Source organism: Emydura macquarii, unplaced genomic scaffold (assembly GCF_026122565.2).
Source record: "Emydura macquarii macquarii isolate MOO-44397 ecotype Brisbane River unplaced genomic scaffold, CSIRO-AGI_Emac_v2 contig_2699, whole genome shotgun sequence".
In the NCBI taxonomy this organism is placed as follows: domain Eukaryota; kingdom Metazoa; phylum Chordata; order Testudines; family Chelidae; genus Emydura; species Emydura macquarii.
This window is the reverse complement of record NW_027132836.1, coordinates 3984621-4004266: the sequence shown is the minus strand read 5'-3', so window position 1 is coordinate 4004266 and position 19646 is coordinate 3984621. Positions and strand designations below refer to the sequence as shown.

At 50.5% G+C, this 19646-nt stretch overlaps 2 protein-coding genes and 1 long non-coding RNA gene across 3 annotated transcripts; 2 read left to right on the top strand and 1 right to left on the bottom strand.

Moving 5' to 3' along the window:
* The first annotated feature begins 68 nt into the window (after positions 1–68).
* LOC137164918 (uncharacterized) lies at positions 69–2257 on the top strand. Its single transcript, XR_010923236.1, has 2 exons — positions 69–568; positions 1225–2257. It is a non-coding gene; the product is annotated as an uncharacterized lncRNA (long non-coding RNA).
* Positions 2258–2615: 358 nt separating this feature from the next.
* On the bottom strand, positions 2616–10825 carry POLDIP2 (DNA polymerase delta interacting protein 2). The gene is made up of 11 exons (XM_067565960.1): positions 10576–10825; positions 10347–10428; positions 9599–9696; positions 8640–8736; positions 8048–8123; positions 7245–7352; positions 6844–6980; positions 5820–5846; positions 5496–5621; positions 5000–5079; positions 2616–3088 (listed from the first exon to the last, which is right to left on the bottom strand). The coding sequence occupies exons 1-11, from the start codon at positions 10728–10730 to the stop codon at positions 2974–2976; spliced, it is 1101 nt and encodes a 366-aa protein (XP_067422061.1). The 5' UTR covers positions 10731–10825; the 3' UTR covers positions 2616–2973.
* Positions 10826–10833: 8 nt separating this feature from the next.
* Positions 10834–16336, top strand: TMEM199 (transmembrane protein 199). Its single transcript, XM_067565961.1, has 6 exons — positions 10834–11133; positions 12663–12736; positions 12915–13004; positions 13548–13590; positions 14235–14347; positions 14539–16336. The coding sequence occupies exons 1-6, from the start codon at positions 10929–10931 to the stop codon at positions 14632–14634; spliced, it is 621 nt and encodes a 206-aa protein (XP_067422062.1). The 5' UTR covers positions 10834–10928; the 3' UTR covers positions 14635–16336.
* Positions 16337–19646: the final 3310 nt, after the last annotated feature.

Below are 19646 nucleotides of genomic sequence, written 5' to 3'. Positions count from 1 at the left end.
CGTCAGTCAGTGACCGACCGACCGCCCCGCCCCTCCCCGTTCCGTGACAGACACACAGACAGACAGACCGACCCCTGCCCTGCCCGCGGGCGGGCTCCGAGGGCGCCGCGCGCAGGCTGAGGGGCGGTTCCGCCATCCCCGGCCCCGCACGCTGCTCCTCCGGCGCCATTCACAGACACAGCGGGACCAAGGGGTTCCGGCGCCCCGCTCCCCAGGGCCCAGCGCACCGCCACGGGGAGGCAACAGTGCCGCACGGGGAACGGAGCAGCCAGCCCACGCTGTAGGGACCCTCCCTCCCCCCTGGGGGCCGCACGGGCAGAATCTCTCGGGCAGTCAATCCCTGGATGGTTTATTAAAGGAGACCAGAGGAAAACACGCCCTGGCCCGTGTCTGCACATCCGGAGGAAGGGGCCGCGCAGTCATGACCAGCTCTGCTCTGTGAATAGGGGCACAGCCACAGCCTGAACTGCCTTCTCCTACTCCATCAGCTGTAACTGCCCAGCGCAAAGCCGGGCAGAGGAGCCTAGGACAGGAGCGACACACTGCCCAGCCGCCCCTCAGAAGAATGGTAAAGACGGAGCCCTTCCTGAATCACAGGGACGGGAGTTCAGCCTGAACTATCCCCACTCCCCCACAACAATCCCTGCAAGCCAGACAGACTAGCCCTGGGAACCTTTCAAGGAAAGGAGCATTAAGTCCCACAGCAAATGTCTCTGACCCTCTCGCCTCAAGTGCTGCCCAATGCCATCAACCCCTCCTCATTAGTCACCCCCAGGAAATGCCCTGCACCCCATGTCACACCTGCCTAGTTCCCATCGCAACTCACAGACACACAGCCCTGTGCAGATGTGTGTCCAGGAGTGCATCTCGCCCCCTCTGACAGCAGCTGTTTTAGATTAAGTCTGGCTGCCAGGCACCACGTGCACTTGACTGCTCTAGCAAAGATGGGAACAGCTCCAAACTCCCTCTTTTCACACAGCTTTTCCCTTTACTCTGATAACTCCAGGCATTTGGAAATCTCATTTTGGCTCATGCCCATTGACATTAGCTAGCCAACAACAGGTGAATTCAAACAGCATCTACTGCACACTGGGCACCAGAGCTGTGCAGCTACAGGCTGGCTGGTCAGGGCTTTGGCCATTCTTTACCCCTTTCCTGGAAGCCTCTCTGCCTCTGCACAAAGGTGACTACGCCCTTCCCACTAACCTAACTCTGTTCTTTCAGGAGGCCACAGTACACACCAAAGCCTGGCATACTGGACAGGATTGTGAAATGAACGGTCCGCCTTCCTCACATCCACAGAACAAGGCTGTTCCTGGGGGCTGGAAGAACAGTGTGGAGAAAAAATGGCTTTTTAGTTGCTCAGATCCAAAGTCTCTGTGAAATAGAAGCTCATTTCCTGGCCACAGCCCTGTTAAACTGGGAAGTGCAGAGAGTCCAGTCTGCATAGAGAAAGGAAGATAGGACAAGTCTCATCACCCAGAACACCTGACACGCCAGGGAAGCAATAAACCATTGATCTTTGAATATTCTGCATACACACCCTCTGCTTTCACTTTGATTACTCATGGTAGGTTCAGAGAAGGAGCCTAGCTACTGAGGTTACCAGCTGCAGGCTTAATACAAGTGTCCTGGGGATTGGTGTCGCATCAAAAGCCTTCACAGTATCCCCAACTCCTGCAGGTCCCTCTCCAGATTCTCAGTGCTGTTCAGACCTCACTCCCAACCGGCAGAAAAACAACCTCTGGCTCCTGGGGAAGTGTGGGACCTTCAAATGCAAGAGGAGCCTGCACAGCTATCCACAAGCACCAGCAAAAAGAGAACACACTGACCTACAGCCAACCTGAATTAGAAGCAGCACCTGGTTTGTTCAGCTGTGCAGCTTGAGAGTCACCCCCACCCCAAAACCCATGTACTGGGGAATAAAGCTCTGAACTAGAACTTGGTCTTTCTGCACTGCCCATCAGACACCTCCTCATGGCAGCCAGACTACAGACCGATTTCTACCTACCCTGCCTCCCAGAGCGGAACTTGTCTGTCAAAGCAGCAGTTGCTAGCCCAGGACAGAAACCAGGGCACCCCCAGTGTGGTGACTCGCAGTCACAACTCTGCAGGGAAGTGGCTGTCGGCAGCAGCCAGTGAGAGGCACATTTCCAAAGCTAGGTAGAGTGCATGCATGGCATGGGGGAGGGGCTCCTTCCTGTGTGACCTTTAACTGGCTGTGCTGACCACAATGAGTGCAGCTGCTTTCTCAGAACATGTAAAGAGCTGACACAGTGTGCTTGGCATCCGCCCACACTCAGTGCTTCTCACCCCTTTGCACCCCTTCTAACCAATGGGCCTGGCTGCCATTCAGGGCAGAGCCCTGGCAAGTGACACCGCTGCAAATGCTGCGCTCCACAGGTTGGCTAACAGGCTTCTCCAGTGAAGTGTTCACACTCTGGGCGTGAGGGGTGGCACCTCACTCACATGGCAGCCAGCTGACACCTCCACAGGCAGAGCAAGGCAGAGCGGTTTGGGCTGACGCTGCTTGCGCAGCAACACTCAGGTGCCAGGCTGGGGCAAGCAGGCCATGATACCAATGCCTTGGCGCACAAAAGAAGATGGGCTGCAACTAGAAGGGCCAGTTTATTAAAGAGAAACCTCACATTCCAGAGAATTCACAAAACATTTGGGAAGGGTCCCACCCTGCTGAGTGGGCCCATCTTCCCCAGCAGCACAGTTCTAAATCCCCCACACTCAGGCACCAGTCAGCACCAGGCAGGGGGAGGAAAGGATCAACTAATACAGCTTATGATGCTTACAAGCAGCCTAGAAGAGCCAGTGTTAAAGTTCAAAAGCTCCACTTTAGCAATGGTTAAAACAAAATGGTTTAAAATGTTTCCAAAGTCCCACATCCCTGGCTGCAGTAGGGTGGGAAGCAGAAATCTGCCCTGCACAACTGTTCTCTTTGGGTACCGTGCTTAGACTGCTCTACCAGTGAAGGCCAGAGGGGGGCGTCTTCTCATCTTTGTTGCTTTCCAGTGAGAAGGGTGGGATTCGGACATCAAAGTGGGAGCCATCAGGCCTCTCAAAACGAAAAGTACCCCTGCAAAACAAAGGCAGTGACCAGACTGAGACCAATGCATCAACACCCCTCCCAGCACAGCAATGGAATGGCATCTCCTGGGGGAGGCACCAACCCTTCTGCACTCCCTGAAGCCAGTCTTTGCACGCCCATCCCATCAGCAGGAAAGACTCTCTGGGCCAAGGGGACTTGTCTTCTACAAGGCGGCTAGGCAATTTCTAACAATCTCTCACGTATTCCCAGCACAGAACAGGCTGTGCGTAGTACAAGGCACCCTACAGCGGAAAAGTCTGAGGCTCTTTGAGGCCTAGATACACCCCAGATAGCTGGGACAACACTCCTCAATCCAGGCACCAGGAGAGAGACGACAGTAGGCCATCAGAGGGCTAGTCTAACTTACAGCAGCACACCTGTATCAGAATTGCGGTGCCGCTGTAAGAGCGCATGTGTAGCCGCGTTATGTTGGCGAGACAAAGCTCTTCTGCCAATGTAATAAAACCACCTAAACAAGCAGCGGTAGCTATGTCGGCGGGTGAGCATCTTCCACTGACATAGCGCTGTCCACACAAGCACTTATGCCGGCAAAACTTATGTCACTCAGGGGAGTGTTTTTTTCACACCCCTGAGCGACGAAAGTGTTGCCAGCATAAGTGCTAGTGTGGACAAGGCCCAAATTTAGTTTGCAAATTAGGTCAAATTCACATTCTTATTTGCCATCAGAAGCACAAGGGCTCAGCGACCTGGGATCTCTCCTTTATCCCCATCACTGGCAGCTTGGAAAAATGAAGTTTCTGCTTCACACGGGGAAGATTAAGAATTGAACACACATTTCTGTACACAGATAAGACACGTCAACTCCCCGGCAGATCTCCCACTGCCTCAGGAAAGCAAACTGCCTGGCGTAATGCAGGCTGTGACCTAGGAAGTGGTGTTTTGACAGATAAAACAGCAGCTCCCAGTCAGATCCATCAGCACCTGAGAAGACCATCTACTAGAAAGAAAGCCATGGTGATTTGGGGAGTCCAGCCTCTTCCTCTCCCCATTACTGGAATGGCATCCCAGCTCTGGAGCCCTTGGCTCTTCCTTTCAGACTTGGGGAGGGAGAGCTCTACAATGAGATGTAGTCTACTCCCAAGGGAGCTTTCATTCAACCAGTCGGGAACACCCAAGCATGCAAGGTGAAAGCCTGAGTTAGCAAGGGCTCACCTAAAGAGACAGATCTGCTGTAGTACATATTCCAGCTCAGAGAAAAGTGTTTGCAAAGCAGCTCCCAGCTTCTGAGAAAGGTATGCTCAAAGGTGGGGAAAAGGTTTCGTGTGACACCTCTCCTTTATAGGGCTTGAGCGTTCACATCACAACATGCATAGTTAGTGATTTAATGAATGGGTGGTTAGCGTTTAATGCGGGTGAAGCTGATGACGCACATGGGACGTAAACTGGGAATAGTCCCAAGTGCCAGCTCTTTGCACACTGAATTTCAGACTCACTCCAGGAGAAAGTCACTGCACAGGGAAACTGCACTCCCCTTCGCACAGCCCACTGGAGGAAATGCTAGTGAAGGCCCGAGGGAACAAAAGCTGAAACCCTGACCCAATACAACACTGCATCTAGCACTCAACAAGGAAGAGGGGACAGAGCAGGTAAGCAGAGAATTTGGATAGAGTCCAGTTCTTTCACAAGTCTGATACAAACTGGAGGAAGAAGGAACCAGCTCGGAGCTTATGCCAGGGCTCATGGGCAGCAGGGGTTCCTGGAGTTAACCTGGGATTATCACTAGAAACATGCACCATTTTTAGTTACCTTGTCCACACCCACCCAGCTGTTGAGTCTTGTCCTAAGCACAGGCGGTGAGCTCCCTGGGACAGACTGTCTCTGTGGGGTCCTAATCCCTCACTGGTGCTGCTGCGCACTACAACAATGAATGTTCCTTACCACATGTGACCACTGGATGCCTGCAGTGAGACGTGGCTGCTGTACTGAAACGCTGGCTGCTCTTTGGATAAGACTGGCTCCTAAGGACGCAAAGACACCCCACTGTGTAAGTCAGATACCTTTAGATTTCTCCACAGCCAGCCATTAACAGAGATCCTCAGATTTCAAAATGCTGCTTAGCAATTGTTCCTCTTTTCCACTCCTTGCCATCCCCACCCCAGGATAAAGCACACACTAACCAGCAGCACCAGCATTACACAGCATTTCAGTTCCATAGTAGGATGATTGGAAGACTGTGTGAACTAGAACAATCCTCTGCTGATCAGGCTTGCAGCTCCGTCCTGCACACAGCCAAGGAACCGTGCGCGTGATTCTTTCATAGCGCACACTTACTGCACTCACTGGAAGCGCCCATTAAGCTGCATACTGATAAATCAACCCGGGGCGAGTGCCCCAAATTGAAGCTGTCTCCGGACAGATATCAGGCAATACTTACCCTTCCCACAACTCCTCGGCCCCGGACAGTTTCTAGGGTGCCAGATAAGCTAAATATCCTCCAGTGCCGTTCTCGCAGTTGTACCACTTCATTGTCAAGGTTCTCCAAGCGGATACAGTAACGCCACTAGAGAGGCGAGAGACAAAGTCACCAGGAGCTGGAGCCAGCTGCAAGCAAGCAATAGGCCAGGAGCCTCCAACCAAGAGCCACCCTCCCTCAGAACCCACCCTGAGGAATCTGTCCGTCGCAATGGTGGGGCTTCCAGAATCCCACAGCAAAGAAACACCCTCCTTAGGCTGTTCTGCAGAAACAAAAGGCACTTACCCAATAGACATGGGAATTCTGGGCTTCCTGTCAAGGGAAACAAACTACTTTAATAGATGCCCTTCAGCCGTGAGCACACCACAAGCATACAGGACACGGACTTGGCAGTGCCAGACTGACACAGGCGAGCCACGGGGAGCACAGACTGAGGCGCTCTCCAAATTCGCCCAGGAGTTAGTCTTTGTTCCCAGCGTGGCACCGCCCAGAGCACCTATGTCACCGTGTGACCCACCAGTGACTGGAGCACTGACCAGCCGTGTACCCATGTGCATCACACCCTCTGGGCTGTGTTAGGAGATGCCCAACTCCACATGCTGTGGTTATCAGATGGGATAATACCAGTCTGGCTCTCCAGAAGCTTGGCTTCATCGGGGCCTGCCCCTGTTGTGGTCCAAGGCTGCCTTATAATCCCATTGGTCCTGAGGCACTGTTCATTTTGAAACTGAACTGTATGCGTAAATTCCCAGCTCTCCACCCCAGGAGACAGCTGGCTAATACACAAGCTTCCTTAGTGTGCTACCTGAACCCCAAGCAGCAAAGTCCTAATCAACTTTAAGAAGCAGAAGGTGTCAGCTGAAGCCCAGAGGCTTGAATCAGGGCACTCCTATTAGCCACAGGGAGAAGACAAACCAGCTTGGTGCAGACTGCTCTGGTGCCATTTTACATCCATTTCCCACCTACACTTCCTGCAGGCCGTGTTAATGATACAGGCATGTGTGAAATTCTCACCTGCTCTCTAGCAGCACCTCTCCCACAGACCCCCGCCTTTCACAGCGCTCAAGTAACAACACGCAGGGGCTGAGGGCGATGTTCCCTATAACCATTTTGCCTCCTGTTTCCATGCTCATGACCACAGGGGATAATGGTAAGTGAGGTTGAAACGACGACAAGGAGTCGGGTCCCAGGACAAAAACAAGATGCTGCAGCAGGTCATGCCTCTCAGAAATGGCGCTACCTGCCCTGGCCGTCAGAGAGGATGGTGCGTTTTAATGGGTCGGAGGGTAACAATGGCAGCCAGCCCTACCCTCATGCCCATGTAGAAGGGGATGACGGTGACACGGATATTTTCAGTTGTTTCTCGGTGCACATCAGACAGCTCCAACCAGGGATGATTCTTCTCCTGCCACGCACACAGCGTGTCCCTTGCGACAAATGGCGGCACTGCAGGGAATGGACAGAGATCACTATAGGCAAGCTACTGAACTGCCACCTCTCAGACAGAGCAGCTTTAACATAGTTAGAAAGGTCAACCTAGGATGCTTCTGTTATAACAAAGCCCCTCTTGGCTCACTCACCACAGCCTGGTATTACACTGCAGACAAGACAGTGAGCTACAGATGCTTGTCTTTCCTTATGAACATGCTTTATAGCACTTGGCTCTGTAGAGGCTTTCTCTAGGGCAAGGCACAAGGGGTGTGAAGTTACCTTTTGTCTGGTCGTACATAAGAAACCTCTCAAAGAGCTCATGCTGGATTGGCACCTGATCCGTGGAGCTGTAGGGGAGGATGTCTTCGTGGCTTACATAGTCTAGACCTGGAGAAGAAACCCAAATAAGCCATCAAATGCCATCAGCAAAGGGAGAGTCACAGGAGGCATCTTAGCTGGGAAATAAACAACACGAATAAGCAGTAAAGAAAGAGTGCCTGGCAGAGGAAATCTAAACTAGCACAATTACCTTCAACCTACAGCTACAGATGCTGGCAATAATTCCTGGCGTCTTCTCCTACCACCTTCTCTAAAGCGGATACATACTTCTTCCTACATAAAGCCAGTTCTCTGCTTGAGACACTACTAGTGGCCGTGGAAGGGATTATACTATCACACAAGGACTTCAGTAGAGAACAAGCAGAAGGGGAAACAGAGACCCAACAGCCTTAGAACTAAAGGAGCAGTGAGAAATGCAGGGTGTAGGAACTGAGTACATCTACTTCTAAGTAGAGAGAGTGGGCTTGGTGTCAACAGCTCAAATTATCTGAGCAACAGTCAAGGCTCTCGCACTCGCCTGGCCACTGACTCCAGTTGAACACACCTCTTCCATGTATCTATGTCAGACACCCTACTGCTCTCCAACAGGCCTATACACTACAGCTAGGACAGGGCATTGCATGGATAGATCTATGAAGTGCTGTTCCTAGACCACCCTAGCGACGATACTTCTCACATCCTTCTAGCCTGATCTTATGAAAATTTGCACTCTCCATAAAGCTTAAGAGCTACTATTTACTCACCTGGTATGGCATAGAGGGCTCGACTGTCGTCATGATTTGCTAGGAACGTAACTGCTTCTGTCTGTGATCTCTGAGACTGAAAATAAGGGGGATTTAGCGCTTCAAATGGACAATACAGTGGGCCAGTTTCCAGCCTGACTGCAGTTTTCTTCTTCTTCTCTCAAGGTTGTACGTTTATTTTATGTAACCAGGTCAGCTCAGAACAAACATTTCTCTCGTTTTAATGCCCTAGAGTAAATCACAATCTGAACAAACTGAAAAGAGGATTTTGTTGCTACCTATTGCTTTTACCTAACCTGTGTTATACAAACATCACAGAACCCATACTCCTGCACAGGGAAGAGGTTAACCTAGGCAGAAGAAATCTGACCTGCTCAGAAGAGCAATGGTTAAACACTTCTGACCATCTTTCCCAGCAGAATGATGATCTGGTAAAACTGCATCAGTCACCCCCGTTCCAAATATTGCCACCACAGAAGCACAACAGTAACTGCACCCTCCCAGCCTTTCGTGACAGCTGCTGTCTGCATCTAAGGAATGAATAGAAGTGGGAGACCTTTGGGTACCAAGAACAAGGGTATCAGACACTTACTATATGTGGGCAATCCCGAGCATCTATTAGCACCTGATAGTAGGTATGAGTTTTGCCTTTGACTTCTTTGGATCCATGACCTGCTGCAGTTTCATTCCTAAAGAGAAAGACAAACTCTGAGTGCAAGAACTCCTTTCATTGGCCTGCACCCTACAAATATGATTAAACCTGCCAGCAGCAAGTTGATAGAGTGGGAGTGAGGTTTGTCACACATCAGGTTGCGTCTCTGATGTTATGGATAGGGTGCAAACAGTTGCTATCAGCAATAAGTCCATTCTTAAAGGAAAGGGGGTTCTGAGTACACGTTGGGATCTCCAATCACCCTATTTCACACCACCCGCACATACAGCAATAATTGACGTGAGATGCCAAAAACATCCATGCCAGTGGCATGATCGCCCCATTTACAGAGACTGAGAAGAGTCTCGCTATTCAGTCAGGCTTCCTAGCTGGGTTAATGCTTTCACTCCACCCTTATTTTCTATTTGTTCACTCCTCAGTCCTACCCCTGTCCCATAAGACTCACTGCTGGGTTCATCAGCTGCATGGAGTGGAAGTGAAAGACAAGGAGGCTCTGAACTGAGCCTAGCTAGCCAAGACTGGAGCCAATGCTAACCAATCCAAATCACTAGGAACCTATACAGCAAGCTGCATCTAAATCCACCTTGGAGAGCACAGGAGTCTCTTTTGTTAACGTGCAACTCCACCACCTCTTTGTTTTCTACAACACACACACCATTCCCTGAAACTTTCCTCCCCTCTTTTACTTAGTCTAAATTAATACCAAAATAGTTTCTCTGAATATGAACAGATCTCTCCCAGATTTGTGCTCACACACAAGTCACTTGAGGCTTTGCCCCACTCTTTCCTAAAAATTTCAGTGACCCAGATCAGGAAGAACAGAAAAAGGCTTAAATATAACAACAGCATGAGAGCAAACGAACAATGGGAATTCTTACTTTTCTGGGACCGGAGAAGCAACGTCCCGATCATACAGCCTGGCTTGCCAGGGAAACAGGACTATTCCTCGGTATCCAAACACACTGTGAAGAAACAACTGAAGGGAGGGTGGGGGGAAGAAATCATAAACTTCGGACCTGTGCAAACCACAGCCAAGAGATTAAAACTCATGGAAAAGAAAGGAAAGGGCCAGCAACCTCACATTTCTAAAGAGGCAGCATTTTATTTTTACTATGCAAGGAGAATGAGCAAGATTTGGACAGAGCCTGGACGGATGGGGCAGGGGAGAAGAAAGAATCTAAGATAGGCTCCGTTTTATGATCTGGTGACAGAGAGGACAGTGGTGACAAAGAAGGAGGGAGTGGGGAAGGCTTGGGAGGAGAGGTAAGGCATTCAACTTTGGCCATAGTAAGTGTAAATTGACAACGAAATACGCAGGCGACGTCGGCGGCGGCACAGGCAGCACCGTGGGCTCGGATGCAGTGAGACCAGTCAGGAAGGAAGGACCAGATCTGAGCGTCTCCAGCAGAGGCAGGAGGTTCCAGCTGTCCCTGCACAGCCTCAGTGCCTCTCGCCTGGAAAATGAGCCGCCGAAATGACCCGGCGGCAGCAGCCATCTCACCGTGCAAGGCCTGCCTGCTTCGCTGCTGCCAGCCGCAGACAGGCCCGAGGCCAGGCGCCCCGAAGCGGGCCCCAGCCCGGCCCCGCAGGCCCCCCCGGCAGGCGGCGCGGCCCGGGGACACCTACCTGGCCCGTCTCGTATTTGCCGTGCTGCTTCGGCACCTCGAAGACGCCCACCGTCTCCAGCACTTTGCCTTCGGGCCGGTTTCTGGGGAAACAACCGCAAAGCGAGCTCGGGGGGGCAGGGCAGGGGGCAGGAGGCCCAGGGGGGGCGGGGCAGGGGGCCCGGGGGTAGGAGGCCGGGCAGCCCCGGAGCCCGGCGCTCGCCTCACCCGCCCCCCGGGCCCGGCCTCACCTGGACGAGAGGTGGCGGCGCGGGGGCAGCTGCCAGGCCCCGGGGCCCCCCGCGCACAGAGCCCGCAGGCCGCGGCTCGGGGCCTCCCTGAGCGGCAGGGCCCGGCACCTGCTCAGAGCCGCCGCCAGGGACCGCCGCGCCGCGCAGCCCGACATCCCGCCCGCCGGGCCCGAGCAGCGCGGACACGGACACGGACACCGCCACCGGCCCACAAGACGGCGCGCGGCCGCCCTCAGCCCGTTAGGCAACGTCCGCCTTCCCAGCGCCCTTTGCGCGCGGCGCGGGCGAGGCCGCCGCTCTCTTTGGCTCATCCGGGACCCGTCCCTTGGCACCGGGTGTGTCATGCTGATCACATGACCCCCGTCCTGCCCAAGATGGCGTCCTCCGTGCGAGCCGGGCCGCGGCTGGTGGGGGCCCTGGACAGCGGGCAGCTAGGGCGGCTTCCCCGCGAGCTGCGGGCGGAGCTGGAGGCGGCTTTGGGGGCAGAGGCTCCCGGGCGCGGCCCCCTCGTCCCCTTCAGCCTGCTCAGGAAGCTGCAGGGAGCCCTGCGCGAGGCAGGTGAGAGAGGCGCCGCCGCCGGCCGGGCGCCATGGCCTGAGGCTGACCGTCCCGCCGGCTCAGGGCTGTCTCTGGGCTTGGTCGTGAACGCCCCTGGCGGAGCTTCCAGCCAGGCCCGGCGCGGGGAGGGTCCACAAGGGGGACATTTGCTGCCCCCGCCCCCAGCTATCTTCAAGGGGCCCCAAATTATTGTCAGAAAGGCCAAAACACGTACAAAGTCATGCACTGTGCGCCGTGGAACAGCAGCCGACTGGCCCGGCTTCGCCCGTCACGTAAATGATAAAGCCACACAGAAGACAGCAGTCAAATTTTGCTTCTGCAAACTCTTACAATCTAAGATTGTCCAGGGGTTTAACTAGCCCCTGGACTCCTGGAAGGTTATTTGGTTTTTAAGTAACAGCTGGGGCCACCAAAATACCTACTCCCCCCCCCCCCCCAATAATGGGACCCTAGAACTGACCCTCGCTTCTGTCTCCTGTGAGTGCCACAGCCTTGATTCACCTCTGCTGAAATCCTTCTCCTGGTTCCTGTCATCTCTGTTATCCCCTGCTTCTCTGTGGTCTCCCCAAGTCCCTGCTCTTCCGCAAAATGCTGTTGCTCCATTTGTCACGTACAAAGAAACATGACCACATTCATTACACGATCTTCAGACTGCTCGCTGTTACTTCAGACTCCAGTTCCAAATTATCTTCCATTCTTGTCTAGAAGAATCTCCATGGATTTGATTCATCTGCCCTAATGAATCTTGTCTTTCCCTTCTCCACCCTTCCCATGTCTAGAACCATCGACTTCTGCCCTTTCCAACAGTGTGGCCGGTGTTGGTACAAGAGCTGACTTCTCTCCAATGCCTGCCATCCACAGCACCTTTTTTATATCACAGCCACCTCATTATGTCTATACCTCTTCCATGTTTCTTACCCTAATGGAGGAAAGATGGGCTCATAGTTGCACAGGATTTATTTGCATGAATTGGGCTTTTTCCATGGCTCTGCCATTTTGGGCAAATCACGTAACCTCTACCCCTTAGTTTCCTCATCTGTGAAATGAGGCTAATACTTACTGACTTCATGGGGCATGATGTGGCCTAAGTTATAGTTTTTCTGGTTATAAAAACTAAACTAAAGTTATAGCTTTTAGAATTAATACCTTCATTGCTCACCCTGAGCTCAAATCTAATTTGAAATCCAGTTATAATACTAGTTGCATTTCATTCATCCTGGACCTGTGAAACTAGCCTGACTCGTTTCACTCCTGTACTAGGCGACTGCTGTTTTACTTGGAATATTCAGGATTTTTTATTGTTCTCAGTGACAGTCTGTTTAACTTAACGAAAACAGTTTTGTTTAAAATAGTTTTTACTTTGTTTTAAACTCTGTCTCGCACACCCTGCCTCATGTCTTGAAGACATTTCCATGTTGCATCCTTGATGTTACCAGTAAGAGATCCAGAGAATGACCTGGCCATTACATTTCACTGCTCTGCCTGCTTTTCCCAACTGAAAGGATTTAGAGGAACTCTTTGTCTTGTAGGTTCTCCTGTGTATCTGCATGAGCTACTGGAAGGCAGTGAGATCTATCTCCCTGAAGTGGAAAAACCTCCCAGGGTACGTAACAAGCATGGAATAAATGCTAGCTACCACTGTAGCTGGTACACTGTCTCCATCTCTTAGCTAGGAAGGCTAAGGCTAGATGTTTTCCATGTGCCAAGAAATGTACAAAAGTACAGAATCAATTCATGGCACCTCCGCTCTCACTGCAGTTTCTCTTGTTAATTTTTTTCAGAACCCAGAACTGGTGGCCCGTCTGGAGAAGATAAAGACTAAGCTAGCCAATGAAGAATACAAGCGGATAACAAGAAACATTAACTGCCAGGTATGAAGAAAGGCAGTGAAGATACCAGATAAGAATAAACCTGGCCAGTCTGTTCCCCACCAATTATACAAGTTTACCAGACCCTGTGAAATCACCATCAATATTAAAGTAACAAGTGACTCAGCACAGCTATTTGGTGACAATGGCCGGAGATGAATGTGGGTCCTAGGCTCTTTGGTCTGGTAGCTCAGAGGCAAAAGTAACTCAGTTCTCTGAGGAGAGCATCTCAGATTGCTTTCCCAACTGGCCTATCGCAAGTATCATTGGGCTGCAGAGTCCATCAACTAGAGTGAGGATTGCTGCAGTATGAGGCCTTTGAAGGGAGAAATAGAGAAGTGCTGGAAGACTCTCCCTCTCATAGAAACAGGGCTGCCAAATCTATATTGTAAACAAGGGAACCTGGGACATCAGGGTGGTACCCACACAAGCTTGTTAATCAAATATAGTGTTAGTCTCACTGGGGTAGCAATGCAGCGTGTTCTGTCGTGATTGTCTCCAGTGTGGAATAAGGTTTTTTTTTAAACTTTGTTCTTCTTGTCTTAGGAACTGAACCGGTATGGGACTCTGGCTGACTTGGGAAGGCAAGGTGAGTTGTATCAACACAAGGGGAAACCAGGCAGTGTATGCCCAGCAGGCAAAAAACCAGTTGTGAGAATTAAATAAATTGTCATCTGCTCATCCTCAAAGACTGAGGGCAGCCCCACCCGCTCTGAATAGCAGGATGTGCTTCACTAGATGGGTTTTAATTTAAAAAGAAGGTCCCTATTTACCCTAACCATTAAATAACTACCGGTGAAAATTATATGGCACATCAGAGTTTGAAGGACTTTGAAAAGCCTCAGGGGTTGGCAGTTTGGATCAGAAGAGGAGACTATGGTGCCTAAAGAAGAGATGTTGGCCAGCTTTGACAGCTTTCTGTTGCCAGTTTGCTTCTCTGGCTGATTCTATTCCCCTCTGCAGTTTGAGGGCCCAGCAGTGCAGGCAAAGGGTTAATTTGTTAATGTTTTAAATCGAAATTGCTTCTTCAAAAGAGAGGAGGAGTTTCTTCAGACTTCCCGGCGTGTTTATTCTTGAGTGTTTCTCTGTCGAACAGTAGGGAAGGCACTGGCAGATTCATGTAGCGATACTATAGCTTACTTCAAACCCTCTCACGTTGCTGCTTATGGCAAACAGGTTTTATCTGCAAACGCTGACATTTCTTCTCCCTCCTCTCCAACCCCTCGCCTCCAGTTAGGTCCATGAAAGCCATGGTCATCACCATACTCAACTTCATTGTCACAGTGGCGGCCGCATTTGCCTGCACGTACTTGGGCAGCCAGTACATCTTCACAGAAATGGCAGCGGTGAGTGTGAGCAGAGAGCTTGGACTTTACAGTTTCCATGTTTGTTTTCTCCTTCCTGAACCTTCTTTGGAGTGTTCAGAGCACACTGGAAGGAATGGGCAGGAATGCCATTTCCCCTGAGAATGGAAAGCCGATGGGAATGCTCCAGCAGCATCACTTAAAGCTCATTTATTTCTTCTTGTCACCCCCAGCGTGTGCTGTTGGCTGTGATCGTGGCCTCAGTGGTGGGCTTGGCTGAACTATATGTGATGGTGCGGACCATGGAAGGGGAGCTCGGAGGACTGTAGTCAGGGTACTTTCACTTAGACTGTGATCCTTATGCTGGAGGTCTTTTCCTCACCTGTGGGTTATTAGTTTGGCCACAGGTATGTTTGACTTTGGTCCATCGGGTCCCTCACCCCATGTCACTTACCTGCCTGCCATGTTTGAAAGGAATCCCCAGATGCACTGAACGGAGACTTCACAGCACAGAACAGAAGAGTCAGCAGCGATCCGAGGCTTCGCAAACATGAACGGCATGGGGAGGAGTGGGGAGCTTAATGCTGCCTCATCTTCTAGCTCAGAAGCTGCTGCCCCTTGTTAGAAATAAATCTGTTCTGTGTGCATTAGAACGATCTCACTTCTGCCTCAAGGCAGATTTCTACGGAGGAGACGCTGTGCGTGAAATGCCTGCCCTGCGTAGCTGAGCAGCCTGGGTGTCTGTCCTCTTTATCCCAAACGCTGCTCCAGCCGCGTCTGCAGCAGCCATTGCGCTTGGTTTCTTTAATGCTCTTTGCACTCCTGCATGGTGCTCTAGCGGGCTGTTGTAGGCTAGAGCAGCATTTGGGCAGGGGATGAGCACTGCGTGTGCTCCTGGCTGTGTGTGTTCTCCCCTGTGCAGACAGCTGCTCCCCAGAAGAACGAGAACACCTCATCCCAAACTGTTCCTCCCATACTGGGAAACTTCACTCCAGAGGTGTTGTAGCCAATACCGGGAATTCTTTATTGGGCCTCATCTTAACACAAAGAGAAACTGATCACAGCACTAAAAATTAATGCTAGCTTAGGTACAAGTGATCGTGACTTTTATCAGGCGCAGTCAGAAGGCAGGCCAGACCAAGAATATAGATATGTTACTTTACTATGGCCAGTTTCACAAAACTGAAAACTATTCAGCCAGATCAGCTGGGAGGAACAATTTAAGCAGAAGAATGAAAGGGGTAATTGGGAAACATTTAAGAACACCTTACACGTTGCCCAAAAAGATGCAATCAAGGAAGAAGGCTGTATTGGTTAAAAAACTGACTTGGTTTAAAATATAACAAATGGAAGAAGGGGGAGTGGATAGGGACAAGTCAGAAGTTAGGAATTGTAAAAAATGTATAAGGGAAGCAAATGGACAAGGAAAAATCTATGGCCGGCAGAATTAAAAAGGAACAAAGCAATCCTGACAATGGTATTGGTCCATTAGTAAGTGGAAATGGTAGAATTATCAATAATAATGCAGAAAAGGAAGAAGTGTTCAGTAAACATTATATAGTTTCATCATATGGTGGTGATAAATCCATTCCACTGGTATCTCTGGAGGACGTTAAACAGAAGCTACCAACGTTAAGCATTTTTAAACCAGCAGGTTCAGATAACTTGCAACCAAAGATTTTATCAGAGCTGGCTGAGAAGCTCATTGGACCATTAATGTTGATTTTCAATACATTGTGGAGCACTGGGGAAGTTCCAGAAGGCTGGAAGCTAGCTAATGTTGTGCCAATTTTAAAAAAGCTAAACGGAATGAGCCGGGTCATTATAGGCCTGTCAGCCAGACTGACACCAGGTAAGATAATGGAGTGGGTGATACAGGACTTGATTAATCGAGAACAAAAAGAAGGTCATGTAATTAATGCAGATCATCATGGTTTTATGAAAAATAGATGCTGTCTAACTAGTAATCTCAAAAAAAATGTCTGTATGATAAAGGTAATAGTGTACCTGGACTGTCAGAAATCCTTTGACAAGGTCCCTCACCAAAGGCTTTTAAGCCAACTAAGCTGTCATGGGATCAGAGGGAAGGTCCTGTCATGGATCAGTGACTGGTTACAAAATAGGAAACAAAGGGTAGGAACAAACTGTCAGTTCTACAATTTACCTCTTACAATGGAAAGAGGTAAATAGTGGAGTCCTCCAAGAATCTATACTGGGACCTGTGCTTGTCAGCATATTCATAAATGAGCTAGAAAACAGGGTGGACAGTGAGGTGGAAACATTTGCAGATGAAACTAAATTACTCTAGATAGTTAAGTCCAAAGCAGACCGTGAAGAGTTACACAGAGATCTTACAAAACTGGGTGACTGGGCAACAAAATGGCAGATGAAATTCAATCTTGATAAATGCAAAGTAATGCATATTGGAAAAACTAATCCCAACTATGCATACAAAATGATGGAGTCTAAATTAGCTGTTACCACTCAAGAAGGATCTTGGAGTCATTGTGGATAGTTCTCTGAAAATGTGCTCAATGTGCAGCAGTGGTCAAAAAAGCTAACAGTGTTAGCAACCATTAGGAAAGAGAGATAATAAAATAGAAAATATCACAATACCACTATATAAATCCATGGCACTCCCACACCTTAAATAATGGGTGTGGGTCTGGTTGTCCCCTCTCAAGAGATATTATTAGAAAGGCAACAAGAATGGTTAGCGGCATGGGACTTTTTCCACATAAGAGTTTAAAAATACTATGAATGTTCATCTTAGACAAGAGTTGACTAGGGGGGATACGATAGAGGTCTATAAAATCATGACAGGTATTGAGAAAGCGAATAAGGAAGTGTTATTTACCCCTTCACGTAACACAAGAGCCAGGGGTCATCTGATGAAATTAACAGGCAGCAGATTTAAAACAAACAAAAGGAAGTATTTCGTCACAACGCGCATACACCCTGTGCCGGGGATGTTGTGAAGGCCAGAAGTATAACTGGGTTCAAAAGGAATGAGGAGTTCATGGAGGACAAGTCCATCAATGGCCATTAGCCAGAATGGTCAGGGGTACAGCCCTGTGCTCTGGGTGCCCCTAAACTGCCAGACACTGGGACTGGACAGCGGGGAATGGATTGCTCAGAATTGCCCTGTTCTGCGCTATCCCTCTGAAGCACTGGGCACTGTCAGAGCCAGGATACTGGGCTAGATGGACCCTTGGTCTGACTCCTTAGCCCAGCCTGTCCTAGACCAAGGGCTGGGCTACATGACAGAGTTTTGTGGAGGTGTGCATCCTGAAATGCTCCTCCCAGGGATGGAGCTCCTCTGCTATGCTGACATCAAACCACCTCAGCGAGAGGTGTAGGGCTTATGTCGCTGTAGTCAGGGCAGCGCAGCGTCAATGTAGACACCGCGTTCCTTACGTTGGCTGTTGGCCATCATGCTTGTCAATTTGCAGCCATGAAATTGGCAAGAAATCTGGGCAGAAGCCCCGGGCCGCTTCCTGCAGCTCCTGGCAGGGAACGGGGAGGGTCAGTCCTCCAGGAGCCTGTGGGGCAGCCTGGCTCCTGGCAGGGAGCTGCCAGCGGAGCTGAGCGATCAGGTTGTCAGCTCCCCACACGGCCTCTCTTAGGTGGGTGAATGTGCTCCTGGTGCGGACGCGCAGCACCAACCCAGGAGGGCAGTGTGAACATCAGCCACCACAGTAATTAATGCAGTGGCTGTAAGGCAACCAAAAATAGGTCGACCTCTCTCTCTCTCTCTCAATCTGGATCGCTTGATAAAATTGGGTGCAACTAAACAATGTGTGTGCAGTGTGGCTAACTGTAAACATACAGGTCTAGGAACAAAGACTCAGCCATGCTTACAAGTCAGGGGACTCGATCCCACGGAGCAGCGACTCTGGACAGGATTTGGGGGTTGTGGTGGATACTCAGCTGAACACAGGCTCCCGGTGTGATGCTGTACAAAAGAGCTCATGTGATCCTGGGATGTATAAACCGGGGACTCCCGAGTAGGAGGAGGGAGGTTATTTTACCTCTGTATGTGGTACTGGTGCGACCGCTGCTGGAATCCTGTGTCCAGTTCTGTGTCCACAATTCAGGGGAGATGGTGATACTTTGGCGAGGGTTTAGAGAAGAGCCACGCGAAAGAGTCAAGGATTAGAAAACATGCCTGGTAGGGACAGAATCAAAGAGCTCAGTCACGGTGTTTAGCAAAGGGAAGGGTCGGGGTGACAAGCACAGGCTAGAAGTACCTACGTGGAGAACAGCTATTTAGAAATGGGCTCGAGGCCCGCAGCAGAAGGTCTAACAGGCTCCAGTGGCTGGAAGTTGAAGCGAGCCGTTCAGACTGGAAGTAAGGTGTGCATGTTCAATTGTGAGTAATTAACCATTGGAACAAGTTAGACTCAGACTTTAAGACGAGAAGGGACCCCTGTGATCTGCTCATCTGACCTACACATCACAAGTCACAAAACCTCACCCACCCCCTTCCGTAGCAGGCCCATCCCCGCTGATGAATTATTGACATCTTCAACTCATGATTTAAAGACTTCACGTTACAGAGAATCCACCATTTACTCTAGTTTAAACCAGCAAGTGACCCATACACTGCACAGGAAAACAAAAATCCCCAGAGTCTCTGCTAAACTGACTTGGGGCAGAATTCCTTCCCACTCCCAAATCTGGCCATCAGTTAGACTGATCATGTCAGCAAGCCGACCAGACACACTCCTGGAATAGAATTCTCTAGTAACACAGCACCTGCCCAGCTAGTGCCCGTCTCTGGCCATTGGATACTTGCTGCTAGCGTCAGATGGGCCACGTGCCATTGCAGGCAGCCTCATCACATCATCCACTCCATAAACGTACCAAGCTCGGCCTTGACGCCAGCTAGGGCTTTTGCCCCTACTGCGCCCATGGGCGGGCAGTTCCAGAACATCACTCCTCCGGTGGTTAGAGACCAGCTATTTTCCATTCCGCTGATCAGCTTAGTAGCTTCTCTCTGCACCTGTTCCAGTCTGAATTTCTTTCTTTAAAACACGAGAGAGCAGAACTGCACCCGGTATTGCAGACGAGCACTCACCAGCGCTTTGTAGAACGGTGCTAACACGTCCCTAGCTCCACTGGAAATGCCTCGCTTGGTGCAGCCTCTTGGCATCTCAGTCATCCTGGGATCAACCCACGCACCAGCCTTTCTCCTCCTCCAAGGGTCCTGGTGGATTCTCCATCACAGCTGGGCTGTTCTAAAAGCTCAGCTCGAGGAAAGAGTTGGGGCAGTTCTCTGGCCTGTGCGCTACAGGCAGCCAGCCTCCGATCACAATGGGCCCTTCTGGCCCTGGAATCT